We start from the raw sequence: 24,662 nt of genomic DNA on the forward strand, positions 1-24,662 counted from the left end.
GCTATCAGAATATAGGGTAAACAGCTGAAGCGTAGACTTCATTTCCTGTTCTTTTTGCCATTAACTGATTTCCATGGGTCCAAGATTTATCCTTATTGGATGTAAAATGTCGTCTGCTTTACTGTATATTCGCTATGCTTGGAATACTGCTTCAATATTTCGAAAATTTTTACTTCAAAAAAGAGAAATAATTCCATATCTAGGTAAATAACTTTGTAGTAGTAGACCTCTTGACTCGGAGAGGTAATATTTTGGTTTTCCCAACTTGTTTTAATTTTAATTTTCAAAAAATTTTCTGTTAAGAAAAATAGACCTTTTGGTCTATTTCGATTTGGGTTCGTATGAGTAGACAAAAGAAAAGCGGAATAGGTCTTCGTAGAAAAATTGGCCTATTTTTTAGTCAATCATTTGATAATTTGCGTCATTTTTTCGGTGCGATATGGTTGAATAAGTCGCGTCTTTTTGCGCTCCGTGTTTAGCCTAATATTAAGTCTTTTTGGTTAATTTAACGTAAATATGTTAGGCGACTTTTAAATAACGTAGAAACTGTGTTAATGGTGAGATTTTAAATTTAAAATGGTGTAAAAAGCACCAATTAAACGGATATCCGTTTTGTCCACGTCAACCCTGGAAAAATGGCACTGACAGATGATGTTACCAAGCAACAACAAGTAAGTTTCAAAATTTTATTCCCAAACTGGAGAGTTTATTTTATTTAATCAAAAATTATACACTGTGTTATAAAATGATGTTAATTACAAAAGTATTAATTACGAACTCGCAAAAATTATACAGTTTTAACTATTTGAGGCGACGCGAGGTAAATATTAGAAATCGCGCTTTGTTTAAGGTAATCCCCTCCTTTTTCTTCATATTCTTGCTTCGTTAGGAAAAAGCGTCTATGGCCTTCATCCAATGACCATACGCGAGCACCATTCCACGAATCAAGTACACTGTCAACTAGAAATGACAAAACATAATGCCCCATTCCATTATTGCAAGAAATAATTTAATTGCAGCTAATGCGACTCTTTTAGCAACAACGCGCGAAAACATAAGGCGCAAATAGTCTTTAGTAGTTGCATGACGATGACGTCACTTAAGACTTACCAGCTTTAGTTACTTTAAACACGGATTGAAATGGCAGCATTTGTTGTAACTCTGCGTTTAAACGTGGTACAAGTCCAGGGATGGATGAAAATCCACCAGTTAAGAAAACATTCTGAAATGCGGGTAAAGACATTGTGTACCATGTGGTTTAAGCACGGCTTTACCAACCAGTTTAACTAACTTATTTATTTACATTGTAAAGTAAGGTTTGGTCCTCCTTTGAGTAATTCTTAAGGACATTATCTATAACTTCAGCAAGACCAGCCTGATCAATTCCAATCATAGAGGGTTGAAAGATAATTTCTGGGACTCTGCAATGAATTATTTTCCAATTTTACTATCTCTGCGAAAGGAATTCATTATTTACCGTGTTCTTTCGACTCCAAGGTGTAATTGATAATATTCAGCCAAGTTAAATGACAAAGAGCTTTCGCAACCAATTGCGTGTCCCCTTGAACGATAAATATTCAATCGAGTTAATGTAAGAGGTTTATATTACGCAATTACCTATTGAATTCGCCTTCGTATTCGTTTAAAATGTCCTCCAGTTCTTGGAGTTTAACGGGACCTTCGAATTCATCCCATTCTGTGCCTAAAATGTCAACATCCATGTCCTGAAACGCAACCTTATTTTAATTAGCATTTTTTAAAAACATGGTCGAGAAAGCGCACATTTTCAATAGCGACTGTAAAATCTTCGCTTTTAAACATCTTTTTCGGTTTGTTCAATTCTTCCAGTGAGAGTTCTCTATATTTCTGTTGACAAATGCATAATTGAGGTGTATTATCGTTTTACTAATGGAAAGTGTCTAACCTGCCACTTCTTACGAACAGCCAGTATCCATGTTTCAATATCAGGAAATTTTTCAAGTTCCAATCCATCCAACTGTAATTAAGTAAAATTAACGCGTGTCCCCATAAGTTTATAAGATATGTTCCATAAGTTGCTGAGAGCTTGTCATGAAGTGACGTAGGTGATAGATTCTCTTAAAGCGACACCTGGAAAGGCACTGTAAAAAGCTCAGTACAGACTAAATAGGACGATGAACTGTAACACCGATTGTAGCCAATTCTCGCTTGTCATTGTCGAACTAGCTCTCAATAAGTCTCTAGCGTTACTTATGGAACATATCTTATAAACTTATGGTGTAGGCGAATAGTTAGTTTTAAAATACTAACAGTATCGTAATGCATAACGAAAGAACCTTTAGCTCTTTGAATATACTTGCTGAGTTTATCTTTACCATTTTGTAAATCACTTAAACTACTAAATCCGAATTCTCGTAGCGCTCTCTAATAGAACATGATATATGTTATTCCCATGTTTGAAAGAAATAATAGACCAAACAAAATTTATTTGATGAACATGCATGTATGTACTTGAAACAAATCTAGGTCTCTTTCTTCGTATAGTTCTTGAATCATGTTTAATTGTTGCAGTTTCTCTTCTTTGGCGGACAGCTTTAAATTTCACACAATTAGGAGTCGGATACTTTCAAGTATGTTAAAGGGTTCCACAAAAAGGGAGGGGTTGCAAAGGGGTACGCGAGCGACTTGTGGAACCCTTTAATTAAGTAACCAATGGGGGAAAAATTATTAATACATTAAGACTCCGTTTTTTCATGTGAATATCTTTAAGTCTGTCAATCATGGCGACACATCTTTCCATTTTACCATAAGGTTTGTTTGAAACTGAACCAGGCAGCTATGAATATCCAAGAGAGTTATAATTGCATTGCAATTATTGCGTTGGGATTTAAAGTATAATTCTAGAAAACCTACTGGTGTATATGGTAATTGAATTTTATTAACTCTTTTAGAGTAAAATTCTTGATTATTTAGGCTATTTAAATCATCTTGGTAATTTTCTGCAAATATCATGTGTTGTTTAAGAAGTTCCTGCAATGTTTTTACATAAACATATATTTTATAATTCCCCATTTAACACTGAACTCTCTTATGTGTAATTACCTCAGCTCTACTTAAGGTAACTGAGGCAAAATGTGTGGGGTATTTTAGTTGCAACAATCGGTGTAAATAAGACACCATATGGTAACCACCAATATTGATTCTTTGACTTTTTGCTAAATCAACCTCGTTATTAACAATTGGTATTACGTGGGTTGTGTTGTAACCACAACTAATAACCAAACTTGATGAAGCTATTAAAAAAGTCGCGTTAAAAATGCGACCTTAATTAAATCAAGAAGCGATATCTAGTTTACTAGGGAGAAGGTATAAGATGCTTAAGTATTCGCGCGCCATAGTCCTAGTCCCCCTTTCAAAATATAAGGGGGAACGTAAAGGGAGGCCGGGCTATTTCGCCTCTCCTCGTCGGAAAATACGTAATTTTCGTCATTCGCGTCGCGCTGACGTGAGTTTTGAAGAACCAATGAGATGCTGGTTGTAATTTAGAGGCTGGGATTAACTCCGGACCTAAGTTTGGACTGAAGATAAAGCTAGAAATGTGGCGAATTTATACCTTCTCCCTAATAAACTAGATATCGCTTCTTGATTAAATTAATTAAATTTAAATACGTGGATTTGGTTCCTTATTTTTGTAAAGACTAAATAAACAATCCACTCCATACGCGACACTAGGGACTTGATATGCTTCAAACAGTAATTCGGACATTACTGAAACATTATATTAAGATGTAATTATCTTTAAATGAAGAAATTTGACTTAAAGTTAATTAAAAAAAATAATTACATTGTCTACTAAAGTTAGGGTTTGCAAAAGCTTCAGTCATAACTATTGGATGATCAACACTGCTCTTTGAAATACCCAAATGACTGAATATGTAATCAAGTATAGTTTCCTTAATATTGAATACATTAATTAATTTTAATTTTAATTTTTTTTTCTTTAGATCCCTAAATTATATTAAGTACTTGATTCTCAAATTGTGTTACAACATTTCGATCAAATTGATTTTTTAAAAGCCATCTAAATAGTTCAATGTTTTTTATATCATTTCCCACTTGAGTTTCAAAATCCTAAAAGATTAATTTAATTTTGTGTCTAATAGCCATAATTAATATCAGAATTATAACACAATTAACCTTTTTGCCTCTATTTCTAACTATGAGATTCTTAAATATTAATTTGGGTTTGTTAAAACACTCAAAACCAGCTCGGCATTCCCACGACCCTAAATATATTAATTATAAATATTTGTAAAAGGTGATAATTTTAATTATAGAACCATTATCAATTATAATTGGTGATCCTGAAAATTGATCTCTATATTCATGGAAATCATCTGGTTTAATTTGAACATCTGGCATATCGTATATCTTATTATCACCTTTTAATGAAACACATTTAATATTTATTTAGAACATGAACCAAATTTTGAATTTCCCGCACTTTTATATAAATTTATATAGGTTTATGACGTAACGCTTTACGCTTACCCAAATTTAAATCCATCGTTGTGACAAAGAAAATGGGGTGTGGTCTTTAAAAATCGTTTATAAAGCTCACCTAAGCTTTTAAATAACTAATTTCATCAGTTCAAACGCGAAAATACTGCTAATTAAACGATATATTCAATATATAATAGGTTAGGTTAGGTATAACCAAGGGTTAGCAAAAGTAAAGTACTACTCAATAGTGAAGCAGACGATGGGTATTTATTCCAATCGTATTACTACTCCAATTCGGTTTAACGTCTAATGGTCAATTAAACCAACAGTTCTAAAAATATAAAGGAATATTTAGTAGTATAATTAAATTTATTTTTTCCTGTATTAAATGCGGAATGTGACTATATTAATCCCGAAAGTATATATAAGTTGCTTTAGGCTTTCAAATAGAAATATCTCTTTTATGTGTATATAAATAAAATAGGCTAGGTAAATTGCCCAAACTACGGATTGTTTCAAGCCATACGAACCATAAATCAATGTCAGAAAAAGAAGCAATTTTTCCTCTAAGCTATACACTTCTACAATGTTGCGAAAAGAGAAAAGGAAAAAAAAAATAGCTAACCGTTCGAAAGAGTTCAGGAGAACGAAAGAAAGATTGTAATTTGCCGAAAGTGCGGCAATTTTTTATACTGTACATAGCATACATTCTGGGGAAGTTTCTCTTCTTTCTTCTCAACTTTCTAGAGATTTGAATAAGTGAGTTATTTCACTTCCAAAGCGCTTTTCTTTCTTTTTTATGTAAAATGAGCGCCTCATTAAGTATTAGCAAATCATCAGGATGGAAAATCATTAAGGGCATTTCTTCTTTATGACGTATAACTCGATTTGAATAAATGCGGTTGGAGAATCGGAGATTATGAGGCTAATTGATTCAAATATCGATCAATCTCGACTCTATCCACTAATGATCCACTAAGAGGAAAGAGATACTTTTTCAGAGCCTTAAAAGCAACGTTAAAATTATATCTTTCATTATAATGTTACTATGGCCTTATCTTCTTACCTAGTGGTTTAGTCGTGTTATTCCCACACTACTCTTAATTATCCTTGCATGACGTCCTATTTTAATCTGCATGATTTGCCATCGTTGATAGCTCATAACACTGCAGGGTCGTCCAGAGGGGGAAATGCCCCCATCAAGACAACAATACATGTGACCCAGGCCCCTAGAAGGAACAAACCATGAGAAAACTGACCTCCCACTCTCTCGACTGTCCAGCAAAACAGACCGATTAAGCTGCATCTTTCGTATTTTATAACGTCAGAAGGGGATAATAGAAGAAGTATGACACTCTGTATCCTCTTAATACTTTAGTTATGTATATACTTCAGTTTCCAATCTCTCGCAATAGATACGGCATTGCGCGTACCTCTAAAACAGTAATCATTTCGCGCGAAGTTGTATAGAAGGACACGTTTCTGAAACACGACACAGGAATCGGTACAATGGAGTATAGCGTTTCTTAAAGTACTCCCACCTTATTATAGTACAGTTGCTTTCTTCAGTTTCGGTATAGCGCGCGGTGTTTTTTTCGTTGCATTTTTGTCTTCGATTTCTGTGTGTGTGAGGGTGGGCAATTACCGAAGCGTGCAGCTCGTTTCTTCCTTTAACGTATTTCTATGAACAAGAGAAAGTCTAGGAAATCGATCGCCGCTATACGTCCACGCTGTACGCGGAAAAGCTCTCCCCAACAACCCTGTTGAATTCGGAAACTGTGTATTAGGAGAGCCCAAACATTCGAGGGATATACTATGGGGCTTCCGTGTTGGTTTTCAAAGGTAAATAAATGATGCTGAGACTAGATATCGGTAAATAGGTTTTTTTTAGAAACAACTCCGATATAGCCCAAGTCCAGTTTCATTAGTTTAAAAGCATCGAATGTATTTTTGTACACTTTAGAATTGGGGCAAACTCTTATACGAAACACGAAAGTTGTTGCAGCGTTTCCAAGTAATTAGGTCTCTCGACGTGTCAAACTGTCTCGAGGGAATTGTAATCAAAGTTTCAGAGGAGTTGTGAAAACCTAGCATTACAAAAAAAAAACAGGAAAGGATTTAAGCGACACGGGAAATTCTAGTGCATGGGTTCCACGATGATACCTTGAGATGTGGGTGGAATTTTGTTGACTGCACCTCAGACCACTTAACCATGGACAGGCAATCCCCGTTAGCAAATGGCAATGCGTCAACCGGCCGCAATTTATAGCCAAATTTTAATATTTTACTAGGGTTTTGTTGTAAAATTTGCGACACCTGCTGCCACAGTGCTAATGTTAGGCGTTGCTATAAGCAAACCTAGCTCCCTGTTCAGTTGCCTGTCCATGTTTAGGTGGTCTGAGACAGGACCATAGTCCATGGAGACGTAGAGATGAGGATATCCTGTGTCTCTTCTATTTTATCCTTTTAAAACACCTTATTAGAGGCTCACAAGTGGTCTATTTGTGATCAAATGAATGACTGATCAATTAACTACGCCCACAAGATTATCTTCTGAACTATTATTTGAATTGTTAGTATTTTTATTGTCTACATTCGTATATAGGTAATGTTACATTTGAACACGCTGATTGGACAGGAAAAATAAGTCTTCTGTTGGCCCTAGTTATTTAACCCTTAATCATTGTCTCATCAGATCCCTATTTATTAAGCCTTATATCCCCCTAAATCGTTCTAGCTGGCATTCTATTATTAGATTGGCTTCCTTCTGAAAGAAGAAAGTCAATTTCGCGAGCGGGCGACGGCCAGTCTGAGAGCCACCCACTGACTTAATCCATCGCGTTCCCTCTGATGCGATTTACATGGCGCTTTAAAGGCCCAGGTACCGCGAGTGTAAACGACATTGAGAATGCCACCCTATATATATATATCCTTTCTCGATGAACTTCCGGTGTTCCGGTTGAATCGCTCCCCGTCATCACGCGACCTAATTACGCGCCAATAAAAAATACTTCCGTCGCCTAAAAGTAGTTCCGCTACTTTGCCTGATGACAAAAAGGCGGGTGCTTGGGATGGGAACATGTACCCCTATAGCCACTTTATATATCTCCTTTCCATTATCGCAAACTATTGACTCGTGCGTATGTATATACGCTGTCAGTTTGCTGCTTAGGACAACACAATGCTTCCTTTAATTAAAAATTCCATTGTTAAAGTGTTAAGTTTGTTTTTATCGTTGGGATTTTTTGGAATATCGATGTCTTATTAGTGTAAGCATAAGTTTATAAGATATGTTCCGTAAGTATGATGACACTACCTATACTTCGTAATGCTAGACACTTACTGAGAGCTAGTTCGATTCGAGAATTGACTACACTCGGTTTTTACAAACCATCTTCCAATTTAGTCTGTACTGACCTAAGCCGTTGACAGCGCCCCACCAGGCGTCGCTTTACCTTGAATCTATGAGCTACGTCACTTCATGACAAGCTCCAGTTTGTAACCAGTGATAAACTTATGGAACATAGCATATGAACTTATGATGTAAGCTAAACAATAGGAGGAGACTAATGCCATGGATTTACAGAACTTAAGAGAAAATTGGTAGGGATTTTAAAGTTTCTCTCCTGCGCTTCAATTGGCACCTCTTTTCTGGTGCAACGCAACAAGAGTGTTTCTCGCCGCAAAAGAATTGATTTTCTATAATCCTTCGTTATGAGGACAAGCTCAAATCGTACCCCCTCTTTTTTTTAATGCTCGTCTAATAATATCGCCAAATAAATCAAAAATCCGATAGGGTTATTTCTCTTTCAGTCCAATGCTCTTTGGTTTATATAAAATAAGCTTGTTCCAGGGCTAACTTGTCTTTCGCAGAAGTCGATGATTTGTTTTTCCGTTCGCTCCAGTCATTCTTTTCATACTCGAAGCCGTTTAACGTCCGACTATAGCGTCAACGTTATAAAAAGACATTCGGAGAATGCAGTAGGTCCTTATCGCTGATCCTTCGTGTCCTTTAACGGGCTGTACTGTTAATGATAGTTGACTTTCAGCCCTATAAAACCTTCTATACACGACGAAGAAGAAAAAAAGAAATAGGTTACTTCTAATGGAAGCTCTAAATAGCGTAGTCGCTTGACGACGCCGGAAAATTAATGATGAGAGCTAATTAAGTCGCCGTTTTCTTTTATTTTGAAAGGGAGAGAGGGAATTGCTATCGTCAATGATAGAACGATATATCGAGGTTAATTTAAAAGGTTATAATACTGTTTTGTTAACTCTAGCAATAAATAAACCTTGGTACTGTACCAAATTGTCTACATTGATATGAGATCTAACTTTATTAAAGTAGACCCAATATAGACGATTCCAAAATTGACATGGGTGAAGAGAACTTTACAGGGAGTAGGGGTCCGCAGTGCCGGATCAACACCCTCAGGGGCCCCTAGGCACTAGGCGTGCTGGAGCCCACTACAATATGACAGCTAAGCGCTTAATGCTGATCATCGAGAGCCCCTAAGCACGTTCCTACAGTGCCTAGGGGATAATCCAGCACTGGGGGTCCGTCAAGAACCATGCCCGCTAGAGGCAGTGCGAGTTGGCTATCCTCCCGCGTATAGTAAACTCTGGCTCCATCTGGAGTTGCCTCTAGGCGAATAGGAAGAGACCCCTGCGCATAGAGAGCTTTCAGATGGGATAGTAGTACGTCACACCCTCCCAAGTCTTACCACTGTTCTGGTAGCCATATTGGGTGGTCTCAGCTTCATTCCTGCTTAAAACCCACCAATATGATAGCGTAAATTATGTCATGAGACTCAGCTCCTCCTCCAACTGAAAGCTCTCTATTGGTTTCTCTACAAGTAATTACAGGAATGGTCCATTATATCCAAAAAGGTTAAAGAACTCATTTTGCTCATTTTGACTTTTCGGTATTACAAAACGTCATTTACGTAAGGAATTTTTCATTTTTAATTAACCATTAACCTCGAACATAACCAAAGCGTAAAAGAAGTTACATACATACATACACTCCATGCCTGTGTTTCATCCCTTCTGGCTCAAAATTGATTTGCATATTTAACCACGACACGACAGGGCACGGCAAGCTAGTAAATGCCAGCTAGCCAGGTCTTTTTACACAGAAAAGAAAAAAATAATAAAAAGATCCTTTAAAATACATGGCCAGAAAACTTTGACGCGAAGTACGTACACGCCCATGCCATGGATTATGGTAGAACGTTATGAGGCGGAACTGAATTGCACAATGACTTAACACTGTGCCTGAAAAAAGGGATTATGTCCCTTAATTTAAAATAGAAGTTTCAGTGTATAAAGCCATTTTAACCGTAACTTTTCTAAAAGTCATCCATTTTGAAGGGTCACGCACCATCCAAAAATGGGGGAAGACCATGAGAAAATTAAGCGGATTGCTTTATAATTCCACTAGAGAACTTTGGAGACGTGCACAAACAATAAACCTTAAAGTACCTTTTAATAGTTAATGGAGAGGATAGTATCTTAAGTATTATAATTTATAGTTGCCTCTATAGTGTGAGTTTAATCCCGTTCTTCAAAGAGACAGAGTGCTTTTGCCTTTTACCAAACTTCAGGCAGACTTTCACCCCTTGCCTTTCTATGTAGTATACGTGGTAACTTAAACTTTACTGGCAGATCTGACAACGTAATAGTACAGAGCGTGTCCTTTAGGTACGCTAGACACTTAACTGCTTAAGAAAAGACAAGAAAGCTGTTGAAACTCTATCTCAAAAATCAACTCCTCTCTATGATGCAATTTAAAGAGGATGTCTATAGGAACATCCTTAGAAAGTTTCGATTAAACTGACTTAGTTAGTTAGTTTTAAATCACGTGTCAAGTAAAGCATCCCCTTTTAAAAAATTGCATTTGAGAAATAGACGTGTATCGCGATAAGGGTTTGGATAGTGTTAAAGCGGGCCTGACTCTCGACTTTGGGTGAGTAAATAATTCAACGATGTTATCCTTTAAGATCAATATAAATTAACGCTTCGGTGCATCGCTGCCTGCATTTAAATCGATGACGGAAAATCTCATTAATTAGTATTCCTTTTGAAAAACCAGGGAGCTATACTTAAGGGATTTCAAAGCGAATCGTAATTGGTTCCTGCTGCGATCTTGACTGAGGGGAGACTTGAAGCCCGAACCTTTGGAAATGGGTACGTGTGTTGGTGGGAGATGGGGCATGGATCTTTAGGAAGTCACCTAGGGAAGGGTATAAAGTCAAAGAAAACAAGAAAAACGGTCGAAAATCCGTCATTTAATCTTTGGGAAATAGGGTCGGGGTAAGGGAAAGGATCGGAAAAAACTCCGTCTATAGGCGCGAATTTCGATTTTTACCAACACTATTTTTTTAACACTTCCACCAAGATCTAGACATCGATTCGTTTACTACTAGATGGGTATAAGAAGAAAAAAAATCGAAGAAACTATCTTGCAGAATTGGGAATACAAGGGAACTTCTTTCATAGTGACTTCCTTCCTTATATTTTCCTTTTTTTTACCAACCTTTTTATTTTTATCCTCCGCTCACGGAGGTTAGTAAAAAACTAGCTAACGTAAGCGGAAAAGGTCAAATAGAGTTCGGACCGCTGAATGAGACATCTTTTCATTTCGGCGAAAGACCCGGGAGTCGTCGAAATGATGGCTCTTCAAAAGACTCCCAACGCTTTCGTCTTCCTAAAGGGGTAGTTTTGAAGGCACGTTTCTCTTCATCCATCCCTCTCTTTCTCTCTCTCTCTTTCACTATTCGAGAAGAGGAACCCCCGGGGAAACTAAACTTCACTTCCGAGGAGATTGTGTACTTCTCCTCGAGCTAGTATTTTTGGCCAGATTCTCAAGGGTCTCCCACTAATTACTGTCGAAAATTTTATAGAAAACTTTCAAACTGCGTAGGACTATAGGATAGTAACCAGTACATTAAGTTTCTGAATATATTAAACTCTCTCTTTATAACTTAACAGCAGTTCGAATTAAACTCATTATTATTTTTATTAAGAAAGAAATTATGAATTTAATCCCTAAACGCCAAATCTTTTACTATATCGAGCATTCAACCATTTCTGGTTTTCGTCTTGCCAAACATAATCTTCTTCCAGGGTTTTCAACAAATCACCGATTTATCTGATACCTGTGTTTATATCCGACGTACTTTCAGTTCAAGAAGCAGGAGAGGAGTTTCGCACCTTTCTAATATTTCTTTCTTTCCATCCTATACATTTTACTTTAATTGCAAGATGGCCCCTAGAAACTCTTAAGTTGATTACGATTTTTGCCGGGATACTTTTCAAGCGCTGCAAAAATTAAGGAACTAAATCAGTTCCACAGCTAATCACGCGGAAAGGGAACTTCTTTTCTTCAAAGGAAGCCGACGCTTCTTTCTCGTTTCAGAGTGTATATAAACCGAGTCGTGAAAAACATCCGTACTGACACTACATATTCTTCGTAATGCTAGACACTTACTGGGAGTTAGTTCAAGAACGACGCGAGAATTGACTGCACTCGGTTGATTTTGCAGACCATCTAATCCTATTTAGTCTATACTAAGCCTTTGACATCGTCCCCAGTCACCAGGCGTCGCTTTACCTCGAATCTACAACCTACGTCACTTCATGACAAGCTCCAGTTTGTAACCAGTAAGAAACTTATGGAGCATTTTTTATGAACTTCTGTACCGATCCTCCAGCTGACCAAATACATTTTTTACGACGCTAAGAAGGATATGTTTCTTTATTCGGTTTATATTTACTCCACACACACTTTCGTACCTGATGGCAAGCTAACTCTCATCCTGTGAAAGAACAAAGCCTGATGGGAAAAAGAAGTCTTTTAAGAAAATTGGCTCCAGAGATTCCTCGGATGATTTTTCTTTTGTGGCGCCGCTTTGTGTGTTAGGAAAAAGAAGGTATACACTTTTTACCCCGCGATGTCATTATTAATTTAGAGGGGAACCCTTTATGCTTCGCGAGTTGCATATTTAACGACTAAGTTAATGGGTTTTGAAGAACGGGGCTGCTTAGTCGGTCCTAATACAAACATTTAAAATTTTTGAAATATTTCAAAATATTACTTTAAAAATATTTAAATCCATAATTCATAAGGTATTGATAAACAGTGTCCCGAACCCCTGGCCCAGAGGTAAACGACAGTTTTCAACGCGACTATTTGGATGAAATTGATTTAGCCATGAAGAGAGGATATCCGAGAGAATTTTGGGTCCATAATTCCCTCCCTCCTCTCCTAGGGTCCACTATTGAATATGGTATGGCAAAAAAAATAGAGAGATAGAGAGAGAACTATCAAACACCTTTATACTCCGTTGACCGTTCCCTCCTCGCTGCAAGGAGAGGTCATTTGGCCTCTGACCAGAAGCCTCGGTCTATCACTCAAACCTTTCTAAATAGCCTGAACGTAAATACCATATATAAAAGGAATGGGTTCGTACTTTCGTTTACCCTTCCGGTTTCGCCCTAGCATCTTTCTGCTCGATTTTCAGTGATTTATCGGGGAAGGGATTTTTACCAGGGAGCTCGCGTATCGCCAACGTTCGGATAACCAACCAGAGAAATATATATATATATATTTGAGATTTACGTGTCTTTTACCCGCTTATGTAACCGTTCCAAGTCCAAGGATATCCCAGAAACAATGGATGGAAAGTATAGCGAGACAAATCTACCTTCACGTGTCTTAGGTTGTCTTGAGAGAAAAAAAAATAAAAGTAAACGTAAACCCCGGGTTATAATGATTTATGTTCTCTTGGGAGTTTATTGGAAACCTTTTTGATCGATAAACTTCGGATGAAAAATATGGATTTGACTCGATATATACTTAAACTTGTCTGACATCCCAGATACTCAAGAGGAATTGAAACTTTCAAATGAAATTAATTACTTCAAGCTAACGTTTATAAGATACCTTCCATAAGTATGACTCTACCTATACTTCGAGAACGACGCGAGAATCGACTACACTCTTTTTTGCAGTCCATCTTCCTATTTAGCCTGTACTAAGCTTTGACTGCGCCTCACCAGGCATCGCTTTACCTCGAATCTATGACCTACGTCACTTCATGACAAGTTTTCATTAACCAGTGACAAAACTTATGGAACATATCTTATGAACTTATGTTTTAAGTTTCAGAAACTTATGCTTGTTCCAGATGAAACTTCAAGCCCTTATTTGTTAATTTCTCACGATGTTTTGTTATATAATTTCGACTCAATTTTAATGAACTCAGACTTTTGACGGTGAGTGCCAAGGAAATTATTTTAATTGCCCAGGGTAGAGATACTGCTCCCTCTTACGCTCCTGTGTTCCACCCGCAGAGCTTCGATATTGATGTTCGAAGAGAAGATACTAAGTATGGTGCAGAAGCTCTTTTGATCGGAGAAGGTAGGCCTATATTTTTTCCAAAAACTTAGCCCCAAAAAAACCGAACTTTTGAAAAGGATATTTCAAGCTTTTTTTTAAAAAGAAAATCGATAAATAACTTAGAAAGTGTTAAAACTTTTACCTTTTTCGTAAAACCTGTCAAACACAGTTTAAAATGCAACTTACCCTTGGTATTTACACGAGCTAAACTTCGTGAAAAATAAAACTTCACTAGGCCCAGTATGTTTTATTTACTAAATCAAAAGGAACCAAATTACATTTAGTTGAGTAACTTCACTCTCGCGAATCGATTTCAGAAAACGAAGTCATAAAAATATAGACCAAACATCAAAGAGAACTCGGTTTTAAAAAATGTGATTTATTCGAATTCGTAGAAGCTATTTTAAATATTAAGTGAAAACTGGGTAAATAACACGTTTATACCGACTTCGGAAGTTTCCTATCTGGAAGCTAGGAAATAAAATATTATTTTATCGCTATAGGACTCTGCAGTCCTCTCGTAAAAATGTATCTCCGCTTTTAGGAGAAGCCACACGATAAGAAATCACAGTATATTTCGACGCACTCGTATATATTTTCCGAGCAAAGGTTATACAGTATGAAACAAAATATATTGTACCTCGAGCCACGGAAAATACCTTTTCGACCATTTTTACGTAGGCTTCCTTCGACCAGGGACTTGCGATGTTATTTTCGTTTTGCTTTATTTAAAAAAATGCCCCAGGACAGAATAAAGGTGTCGTACATAAGCGTGTTGCATTCTCTGCAAAAATGTTGTGAAAAGGCAGTTTTCTTGGTAAGAAGTCACTGGTTGAACTTCTGATCTCGGTCCAGGGAGAGTGAGAGTCAGAGGGAAAACACTGGACCGTTTGCTGGTTCTTTATGTAACAATTAACCAAGATGGTCTAATTTACTTAATAATCATAGGGGTGTCGGTTATGGTTATGTAGTGCTAGTTCATTTATTCTGGTTTGATTCATAATTGAACCCATGGACGTAGGCATGGTCCAAGGCTCGCCGTGCACTGTTCTAGGACGGTTATGGTCAGAATAAGGTGAAGGGCAAACTTGCAACGTTTTTGTTTTAAGTTAGATAACGGTAAAAAAGAATAAGAGTAAGAGTAAGCGCCAAGCTCCGCATAACGGCGAGAATTGGAAATAACGTCTCGTAAAGCCGTTCAGGAGAAAATCGAGACTAGCGGGGAAAGCCTGAATTCGGGGGTGTCGTTCAGGGCTGCCAGGGTTGTGAAAACCAGTAGAGCCAGATTGTTGGTCGGGAGCGGCCGGGAATTCGGTGCTCGCATGGAAGGCGGCAGCTCTCAGGGTGAGGATGTCGCTTTACGTCACTCTTTACGTCACGCTGAGGCCTCTTCCAAAGCCGGATCAACTTCGTTACCCGCTAGCCCGGTCAAACTCAAAAGGAAACGTTCCACAAGAAGACAACACTCGACGCTTTCCGCAGGTATATTTTTATTGGCATTTTCTTTCTTTAGTTTACCATCTACGTTAAGTACCCTTAACCGAGCGACGAAGAATGAAGTAATTTTCGGGGCAATTAGGCTTTTAATGTTAATTTTATCGCCTGTCTCTGTCTCTCTCGCCTCCGGAAGTTCCACAACCCACCCAGCCAACCTGGGTTGGCTAAATGCAATTCATAACGGTTGGTTGGAAAGGAATGTTAATCTGGGAACCGGTCTCAAATTTGTTCTTAGTTTCAAAACCACGCTGAATAAATTCGTAAAATTTAAGGGTCACTGTGTTAATTCGTAACACTTTGCACATCATAGGATGAATGGATCTTTGCTTTGACGCATTTCATCTTAAACTATTCTTAATTATTCCTCCTTCTCAATTTTACAACGCTCAAAATTCCACTCTTTGCTTAATCATCCTTGCTTTTTTTAATTGTAAATATAATTTATTTAAACGGTGTAGCGACAGAAAAATAGGTTATCCTGGTATTTTTCTTAATATTGCTATTATTGATGCAATATGATATGTCAGCTTGATAAATGTACGCAGAGATAAAGGAGGCTCTTTTGAGAAAAACAGCGTTGTAATCCGCTTTCGTAGCGGTAAATGAAACCTGCATGGGTAGAATCTCAAGATTAATCTTTGCCCGGCGACACAAATAGGATAAATTCCCAGGGATTTTCTGTTCCTATTTCCTCGGTTCGGTTCGGTGATGAGTAAATTGCATTCAGCGGTGTTGATTGTGTATAAAACTCGTTAAACCAAAACTAATAGAATTAGACTCACTCGCGTTGATAAGCTGTAAAATGCTTAATCCGTTTGTTAAATTAGTTTCCATTGGAACTTTCATTCCGTATAGGCTATACCGTATCAAATTTTATAATATTTGTCAATTCATATTTGAATATATTTAAAAGGTATTGTTGATAAGAGGTGACGGCGCGAAATACGCTTTCTAAAACGTATTTATTGTCTGCACCGTCAGGAAATTATAGAGGTTGCACTGAGAATTCTTATCTCCCAGGATGAAACTTCGTGATATTAGTGGGTACTTTAGTAGGAACAATGCTTATATGATATTAGATAATCTATAAGTATCATTGAGGCGAAATAGGGATTCCAGGTGTCAACTCTATAATTTCTATTTCAATTTTCCCGAAATTGAACTCAAGTGTCAAACTTCACGTACAAGAGTCGGCTTGTATCAAATATCTTCATTTAAGTACCGGCTTTTGAAGATAAGCCACTATCTCTTTAGTCTTTATATAATTATACCCAACCAAAGGTGACCAGCTTACAGCTTTAACCTAATCTATTCCCCTTAACCAAATTTTCCACGGCGATTTTAAACTCTAATTCAACTTGTATCACGCAATAACCTAATTAACTATGGATCAAATTATACACGCTGATCCTTATTCGTGACGAAAACCTTTATGGCTGACTACTAACGTATTTCAAAATTCCATGATGTATAAAACTAGTTTTGAAACCGCACGTTTTGATTTTATGAAACTCAAAAATAAAAAAAAAATGTTTTTGGAGAAAGCTATTTTAAAAGTTCACGTAACTTCTTTTCCATTTCTAGACCCTTTCCCCCTTCATACCCCCTTTTCTTTAAATTCCCATTAACTGTGAAAGGGCCGTAGGAAATGGGCTGGGCTTAAACAGTACTTGTTGGGGAAATAAGCTCATCTCGACCCACTCAAACGTGTGTGCGCGTAGACGAAAATTTTTGCTATACTAGACGCTATTTGAATATTTGATGAAGACCCGAGGAAAAAATATTTTTTTAATTATTTTTTCTTTTTCTCTTTGCTTTTCTGCTCATGCTCTCTAACAGACTAGTAACAGGATGTGTGACATAGCGATTTATATTGCCCCCCTTTTCGTTTATAGTTCCCTTCTAGTTTTCATTTCGAAAGCGCTTTTTGGTATTAAAAATTGAGGGTGGTTGGTTTATAGAGGGTGGGATGCAAAGCTCAGTATGGTATAAAATTCTTATCAAAGTTTTAAATACTTTTGCTCTGGAGAAAAGACCGACGGACGACTTATCGTTATCGTTACGTAAAAACCCATTCCTAAAAATTATTTTCCGCTCTCAGTTTTGTACAAGACAGTCTACAGTGCAGTGTTGTGGTGTGATTGGAGAGCTGTTTTTTGCTGAAGTTTTTAGTTGTTAGTCATTAGCCGTTATGGAAGATTTTTGTATGTATTATTTATTTCTTTTACGTTTTTGACCAAGAAATCTCTTTAATGAATTACTACGTAACTGCGGATTTAATTATTAAAGTAAAGGAACAAATTTAGAAAATTAATTTCGCTTTACAAACATTAATATTCATTTTGCGTTTACCACGGAAATTTTACTTCAAGCGAAATATAATTATAATTGTTAAAGCCCCTCCTTGAACCATTCTGTTTCAGAAAGCACTCTAAATTGGATTAATTAAGTATGAAGTTCACCGTGGTAGAAACTACAGTAACTCCCTCCTTCTCGCTTCTAACAATTAAAAATATATTTTTTAAAAAAGAAAGACTTAGGACTCTCGACCAAAATGTTTTCGCGCCGTCGCTTCGAGATGCTTAACTCTTTTTGATCCAACAAGGGATTTCTTGGACAGAAGTTCGCTGTTCTCACGTTCAAAAGCGTAAAGCCCATCGCAAACTGAACGTTTATTTACCCTTGCGTTGTCCCGGGTTAGGAGATTGCAAGGCGAATGTTTGTTCGGTTTGCGACGGGCTTAGTTCCTCTTTCTCTTTCTTAATGTCCGGTATTTTTATCCCCGCACCCACGTTTTCAGGCTCCTTGGGGTCGGATCTTTTTTCGTACACGATGATACCAAAATCGTTCAACGAAGAGATCGTGGTGACCGAACACGGTCCCAAATTGGAAGTGACCTACGACACGTCGTTCGTATTCGAAGGCTCTCGCCAATTCAAATCGGAAGTGGAATACGACCAGAGTTACGCGACCAAGCGTTACGAAAGCTCGTTAAGCCTGTGCCCCGAAACTCGCGAATACGTTTATCGCGAGTGCGTGGAATTGTCACCGAAACTACGAGCCCACACCTACAGCGAAACTATTTACGCTTTCCCCAAAACAGTCGATAAAGTTTACAAGACAACGTTACGGCACTGGGACAATTTCGTCGAGACTCGTTACGTCACCGGGGTCAAACTCGTACCCGCCGCTCGACTCAAGTCCCCCGGTAAAATGGCAAACGGAAATCATTTAGCCTACCGCCAATCTAAATCTCTGGACGACGATACTTTGTTGAAAGATTGCCCGGATAAGACCGAACAATCGTAATAACGAAGGCTTTGCCAGAAAGAAAGAAAATGACGCGTTACATTTTATTCCATTTCCATTTTTTATTTGCCTCTCAAATTCGCATCGACCAGTGGCACTATAATCGCGTGTACGGTCGGTTGCCAGCCACGAGCGTCGCTTTAGGAATTTATAATAACTTCGTCAATATTCCTTACCAAAGTTCCTTTATGGCTTTTGTTACGCTTTGGCGTCGGGCGACGTCAACATTCTAGGAAATGGATGGTGGTGCGATATGTATGCCCCTTCTCTCTTATATTATATCTTATACATTCGCGGGTGGCTGAGACATTTCCCTCTTTTAACGGCTATCAGGACTTCGATCCAATCCAACTCGCGCTGTTTTTTTTATTATTCAGACCAAAAAAAAAATGTACGTATATAATTTATCCCTAAAAGCGCAACGCAAAAATCACTGCCATATAGCTCGAGTATATCTTATATATTCTATAACATAAAAGCCTTTCGATAACACTCACACTACACCGGAAGTATATATAATACTTCTCTTCGAGAGAAGTGTACCACAACAAAACTAACGGGGTAACTGTAACATGATTCTTCCCAACATTTGGAGCAAGGTACTAAACCGTATCACGTACGCGATAAATAGTTCCCTCATCATTACTCTATTAGCGCTTAACAATTTTCCAAGGCGCATGCGCTTGTGGATTTTTGTCCCACGGCAAGACAGTCAAGGTTTGTGCCTGGTTGATTGCTGAGGATTTAGTGCTATCACCCTAGCACGTTGCGATGACGCCCATCTGTAGGTTGATGAGTAGGAGAGCAAACAAAAAGGGCTCTCTCGCCTGGGAAGAATCATGTTACATAACTAACGTATTAAGAGGATACAGAGTGTCATCCTTCTTCTATTATCCCCTTCTGCACTACACGTACTCTCTAAAGTAGATTTCAATATCTACCCTCACCAAGCAAGCACTGCCAATTCTACCCTATTTCCGGATACTGAAAGAAATAACGTTTCCACCTTCCCATATATAGTTGATCTTTAGAACCAGGGGGCCATCCAGCCAGCCCCTTTTGAGTTATAGTACAGAATTTATTGAGCTTGCAAAGATACAACAACTCCTTGTGTTAGTCAGTAATGATGATTCACTATTCGGATTTATTACATTTAGGCATCTTACGCATTTATACAACTTATTATAGCTACGCGTACATTTTGGGGAACGAGTATTATTGTTATTTATCGTTTAGCGTCATCATCACGCAACGCGGCCTAATTACGATTTAATGAATCTAAAGAAAGAATAACGTTTCAGAATTTTTTTCCAAAAGGTGGAAACATTTTTATTTTAACATCCGTAGGTACATCAATCCACAGAAAATCTCTTTTTAAGAGTTGTACTAAAGGGACTCCCTAAATTTGTATAATACATTTCATTCATCTTAACGTCATAAGTTAATAAGATATGTTACATAAGTATGACACATGCTTCGTAATGGGATGTACTAAGCCTTTGACAGCGCCTCAACAGGCGTCGCTTTACGAGAATCTACGACGTTTCATTCATTTCAAGCTCTCAGTAACCAGTGACAAACTTATGGAACGTATCTTATGAACTTATGATTATAAGATACATATATGGTCTATAGTCGTAAAATTATAGTTATAGTTATAGTATATATAAATACAATCAAAAATCTATAATGAATGTTAATTTCGAAACACAAAAGAAAAACAATTTCGTGAAACGTCGATACGTGGCGGCGTATTTTCTATGCAATAATATTCACGATGTACAACAATACATACATACATATATATATATAACATTCCCGAACAGTTATATAAATATAGAATATATAATAGAAGGCGGTTTCGACTGAGAGATGGTGAATTGTCGAGTTTAACTGCATTTCCCCGAAGGACGAATAGAGATAATCGTTTCAAACTCACAACCACCTGTGCCATAAACGATCATATAACTATACTATATAAGTTTTCTTCTGTGGTTCTAATTGATTTCCCATGAACTTTAATGTTCATTAAGCGAAAATGTTCACCACTCGTCTATCCATCTATTTATCTATCTCTGTGATGTTCAATCAATTCTTTTCCACGAGTAAAACATATAAAACCAATTTATATATATATATACGGTATAAAAATTAAGCAGAAAGTGATCTCCGACTATAATATACTGTTATATTACCACAATAGGAAAATTTTATATTTTAATAAATGAAGTCATTAATTCGTTATTCGACTGCAGTTATTTACATTTAATTAAGAAATTGAAAGACGATGATTTCTAATATTTAATTAATAGGATTTATCCTTTCGCATGCAGGACTTGTGTAATGGAATTTTGCATTCCAAGGACATGAAAATCAAGTAAGATCATAACCATATATTGCTTAGTATGCGCAGGTATAGATTTAATTTTAGAAGTATAGAGCCCCTCCATCCAACACGTAACGAATAGTTTAAATTATCTTATTGGCTCAGTTAACTACGTTTTGATGACGTTGCTGACGGGGACGGCGAAAAATACGTAATTACCTTTTACCTCTGTCGCTATGACCCGCCTCTTCTTTTATACCCCTCCGTCCCGTGGAAGGGGGTCCGGGACTATGACGCGCGCCCACATTACTCTGTTCTCCATTCCTACTTCTAAAATTAAATCTATCCCTGGTATATGCGTTTACAGTGACGACTTACTATGATCGAGTCGGATTTCGAGTGGAGATTGAGATCTCAGTCACAGTGGACCATGGTTTCTGTCTCTGCATTGAAAGGCGCCACCAGGAGATGCGCCTCTACTTCGATTACTCATACTTATGGAGATTATGACACCCTTATGGTAAGCAAGACCTTATCAGACTTTTTCTGTTATAATATTAATGCAAAGTGCAAGGGTTGGTGTGCAAAAACTTGTATATATATTTTTTTAATTTACTTTTTTGCGCTTGGCCGACGCGACATTTTAAAATGGGCCCCGATAAAAGATAATGGAAAGTCGATAGTAGTTAATTTAGCTTATAACTCGCTTTACTCTCTCTCTGTCCCTCTGTCCCTCGAGGCCACTTTTTATTGTTTTATCTCTGGAACGTCTATAAAAACATCCTCTAATGTCTTCTTCTAGCTCTAAAAGAGGCCAAGCTCATGGTTACTGGAAAATAGCTGAATAAAATGCCTTAATATAACACTTTAAGGTCCTATAGCTAGCTGTCCCTTCAAATTCCGTGTACCTTTTTAAAATGCAAAGGGTTTCGAGACTGGAATTAAGATAAGTATATAGAATAACTTAACTTACACGATAAAGACGTCGAAAAGAAATAATACAGAGTTTAAGAAACGTCTAGTGTCCTTGACGTTCTGGACTTCAATTTCGGTAAGTCCAAACCAAGAAGTGATATCTGGTTTATTAGGGAGAAGATATAAATTTTCCACATTTCCTGCTTTATCTCCAGTCGAAACGTAGGTCCTGAGTTAATCCCCGCCTCTAAATTACAAGCAGCATCTCACTGGTTCTTAAAAACTCACGTCAACGCGACGCGAATGAAGAAAATTATGTATTTTCAGAATTTTTTTCCGACTGAGGAGAGGCGAAATAGCCCGGTGGCCTCCTTTTACGTCCCCCCTTGTTTTTTGAAAGGGTGACTGGGACTATGACGCGCGCATACTTGGCCATCTTATACCTTCTCCCTTATAAACTAGATATAACTTCTTGTCCAAACCTCTTAATTTTTGGGCCTAACTGAAGTCCAAACCGCGAGTCGTTTATTGGACAATTTCGTATCTCCCTTCAATCCAATTTCCAGGTTTGACGACGGTTTGAGTATCTGTTTAAACCTGCAACATTTTCTGATTTTGGTTTATTTAGATCTATCCCGTGTGTTTCTCCCGGGATATTAATTAAATTCCAAATGTATTTGATTAGCAATCGTTAATTTGGTGCTGAAAATTGGAATATAGTTAAATGAGCGTCTATAGTTATAATTAGATTTATCTTAATTTAGCTTTATTAAGTTTGTCAGATGAACCTCAACTAAAGGGCGAGCTCAGATTCAATCGCTATTGATCGCGGATTAATAAAGTTTATTGATGTGTAGTTAAATCAAAGTGATATAGATGGGATTGGAATCCTTAATGAGTAATAGTTGATTGATCTTAATGATTGAATCGCCAAGTGTTTAATTCGACGTTAAATTATTCTATGTCTATTTAACTGACGGAGTTTGAAGTTGATTATCAGTAGTAATTATAAAATTCTAAGAAAGGATTTGTGGTAAATATAAATGATATTAGGAATGACAAATATTTGGCATATTAGTCACGTGCATGGATGCTTTTATGGTTTGGAAAATGCAACCTCTTTTTCATGCTGTTATTTAGAAGTAGAAACACGTTCTAAAACCATGTTTTTCCGTTAAAGAATCTCTCGGGTTTAGACCCACGAGTAAACCATTCTTACCCACACCATAAGTTTATATAAGGTATGTTTCATAAGTTTGTCACTGGTTACAAACTGGAGCTTGTCATGAAGTGACGTAGATCATGGATTCTCGTAAAGCAACGCGTGGTGAGGCGCTGTCAAAGGCTTAGAACAGACTAAATAGGAAGATGGAAGTCCTGCAAAATTAACCACCGAGTGTAGTCATTCAATTCATGCTTGTCGTTCTCTAACTAGCTCTCAGGGAGTCTCTAAGTAAGCATTTCGAAGTGTAGGAAGTGTCATACTTATGGAACATATCTTATAAACCTATGCCACACCAATATTGTATTTGGAATAGAAGTTTTGACATGAGAGATGCCAGGAAATCTTTAGAGCAACGTTGTTAAATACTTAGGCTTGAGTTTTAAGTAAAAAAAGAGGTAGGCAGTTGAGGGTCTGTTATTATACAACCATTAATAACTTTTAAATTGTTTATTAACCATTTCTGTTGTGTCATATTTCGTTATGCTATAAAGCGTTACTTTGATAAATGTTCTCGTTTATTTGAAGGGAATTAAATGTTTCCCCATTTATTATTCTTTTTAAAACTGTAACGGAAGGAAATTTTTATTTCCTTATAAATATTTGTTTGATCTTCTATTCTGCCATTCTGGATGTTTGCCGAAACAATAAACGAAGAATTGAATCTCGCTGTAAGCGTACGGGGCATGCACCGCCTTTACTTGGTTTCTAAGCAATGAATAATGCAACATCGAAGATGGTCCCAAAACCCCGTGAGATATATTACTAACGGTATGTTATGTTCATATTGCGTTTCTCGAGGTTCTTTTTAAGCCTCAAGGTTTTATGGCATTATTGGGTATAAACGAAATTTATGAAAAAGTTTATTAAATACACATTTCAAATACCCAAGCCTAATGTAAACATTTTCAAGATTTACAAGTTACTTTATTTTTCCAATGTATAACCTTTGACCTCGTGCCAACTCAGCTAGGACATTAAGCAACTGCAATTAAATACGTCACCGGATGATTTTTCCAACTTTCAACGAATCATCTATTGCGCGTTATGATGCCAAGTATAAATTTTATAACGCGTTTAAATTCAAAAATATCCGCGATATTCTATTAAGTATTAAATTAGACTAAGCTAGGGTTTCCAAACTTTGATCCTATAACGAATTTTCGTGGAAAACTGTATCAAATTTCTCATTACCGAGATAAGCATTTAACTTCTGGAGAGAGTTCGCTAAAATTATAAACTCGAAAGAATTCTCCCGAAATTAGAATATTCTTCTTTACAGTATTCCTCCTTAATTGTCAGCAACTACTTCTAACTCTAAGGGGTTTAGTATATAGTATCCCTGCGCTGTAAAATCCATAATACTGACATTTCAAACTAGAATTAACCATAGGTCATATTCTCTCGAGTTTGAGGGCAGAATTTGGTTTGAAATCTTACGAAACCCGGGCACGTCTGCGGTGTAAGTTCTAACCCCTCTTCCTTTCGAGCTATAGCTGAAAACGAAG

General features: G+C 37.2%; 2 protein-coding genes across 4 annotated transcripts; one reads left to right on the forward strand and one right to left on the reverse strand.

The window, feature by feature from the left end:
- Positions 1 to 672: 672 nt before the first annotated feature.
- On the reverse strand, positions 673 to 4,729 carry Arp5 (Actin-related protein 5). The gene is made up of 18 exons (XM_089847914.1): positions 4,531 to 4,729; positions 4,320 to 4,421; positions 4,177 to 4,265; positions 4,006 to 4,110; positions 3,824 to 3,932; positions 3,649 to 3,747; positions 3,082 to 3,272; positions 2,893 to 3,009; positions 2,714 to 2,815; positions 2,491 to 2,571; positions 2,290 to 2,403; positions 1,925 to 1,996; positions 1,783 to 1,866; positions 1,618 to 1,724; positions 1,478 to 1,561; positions 1,304 to 1,421; positions 1,111 to 1,222; positions 673 to 960 (listed from the first exon to the last, which is right to left on the reverse strand). The coding sequence occupies exons 1-18, from the start codon at positions 4,544 to 4,546 to the stop codon at positions 788 to 790; spliced, it is 1,875 nt and encodes a 624-aa protein (XP_089704040.1). The 5' UTR covers positions 4,547 to 4,729; the 3' UTR covers positions 673 to 787.
- A 9,290-nt stretch (positions 4,730 to 14,019) lies between these two features.
- Positions 14,020 to 20,933, forward strand: LOC149651120 (uncharacterized). 3 transcript variants are annotated; one of them, XM_089847916.1, is made up of 3 exons: positions 15,234 to 15,367; positions 17,484 to 17,586; positions 18,183 to 20,933. In XM_089847916.1, exons 2-3 carry the CDS (start codon positions 17,574 to 17,576, stop codon positions 18,689 to 18,691), a joined length of 522 nt encoding a protein of 173 aa, XP_089704042.1. In that variant the 5' UTR covers positions 15,234 to 15,367; positions 17,484 to 17,573; the 3' UTR covers positions 18,692 to 20,933. The 3 variants fall into 3 exon arrangements, with proteins under 3 accessions (XP_089704041.1, XP_089704042.1, XP_089704043.1); XM_089847915.1 differs by lacking the exon at positions 17,484 to 17,586 and having other exon boundaries at positions 14,020 to 15,367; XM_089847917.1 differs by lacking the exon at positions 15,234 to 15,367 and having other exon boundaries at positions 15,410 to 17,586.
- The last annotated feature ends 3,729 nt before the right edge of the window (positions 20,934 to 24,662 follow it).

Source organism: Phalangium opilio, unplaced genomic scaffold, assembly GCF_054372755.1.
Source record: "Phalangium opilio isolate 3A_F unplaced genomic scaffold, DU_Popi_V2 ptg000082l_1, whole genome shotgun sequence".
NCBI classification, from domain to species: domain Eukaryota; kingdom Metazoa; phylum Arthropoda; class Arachnida; order Opiliones; family Phalangiidae; genus Phalangium; species Phalangium opilio.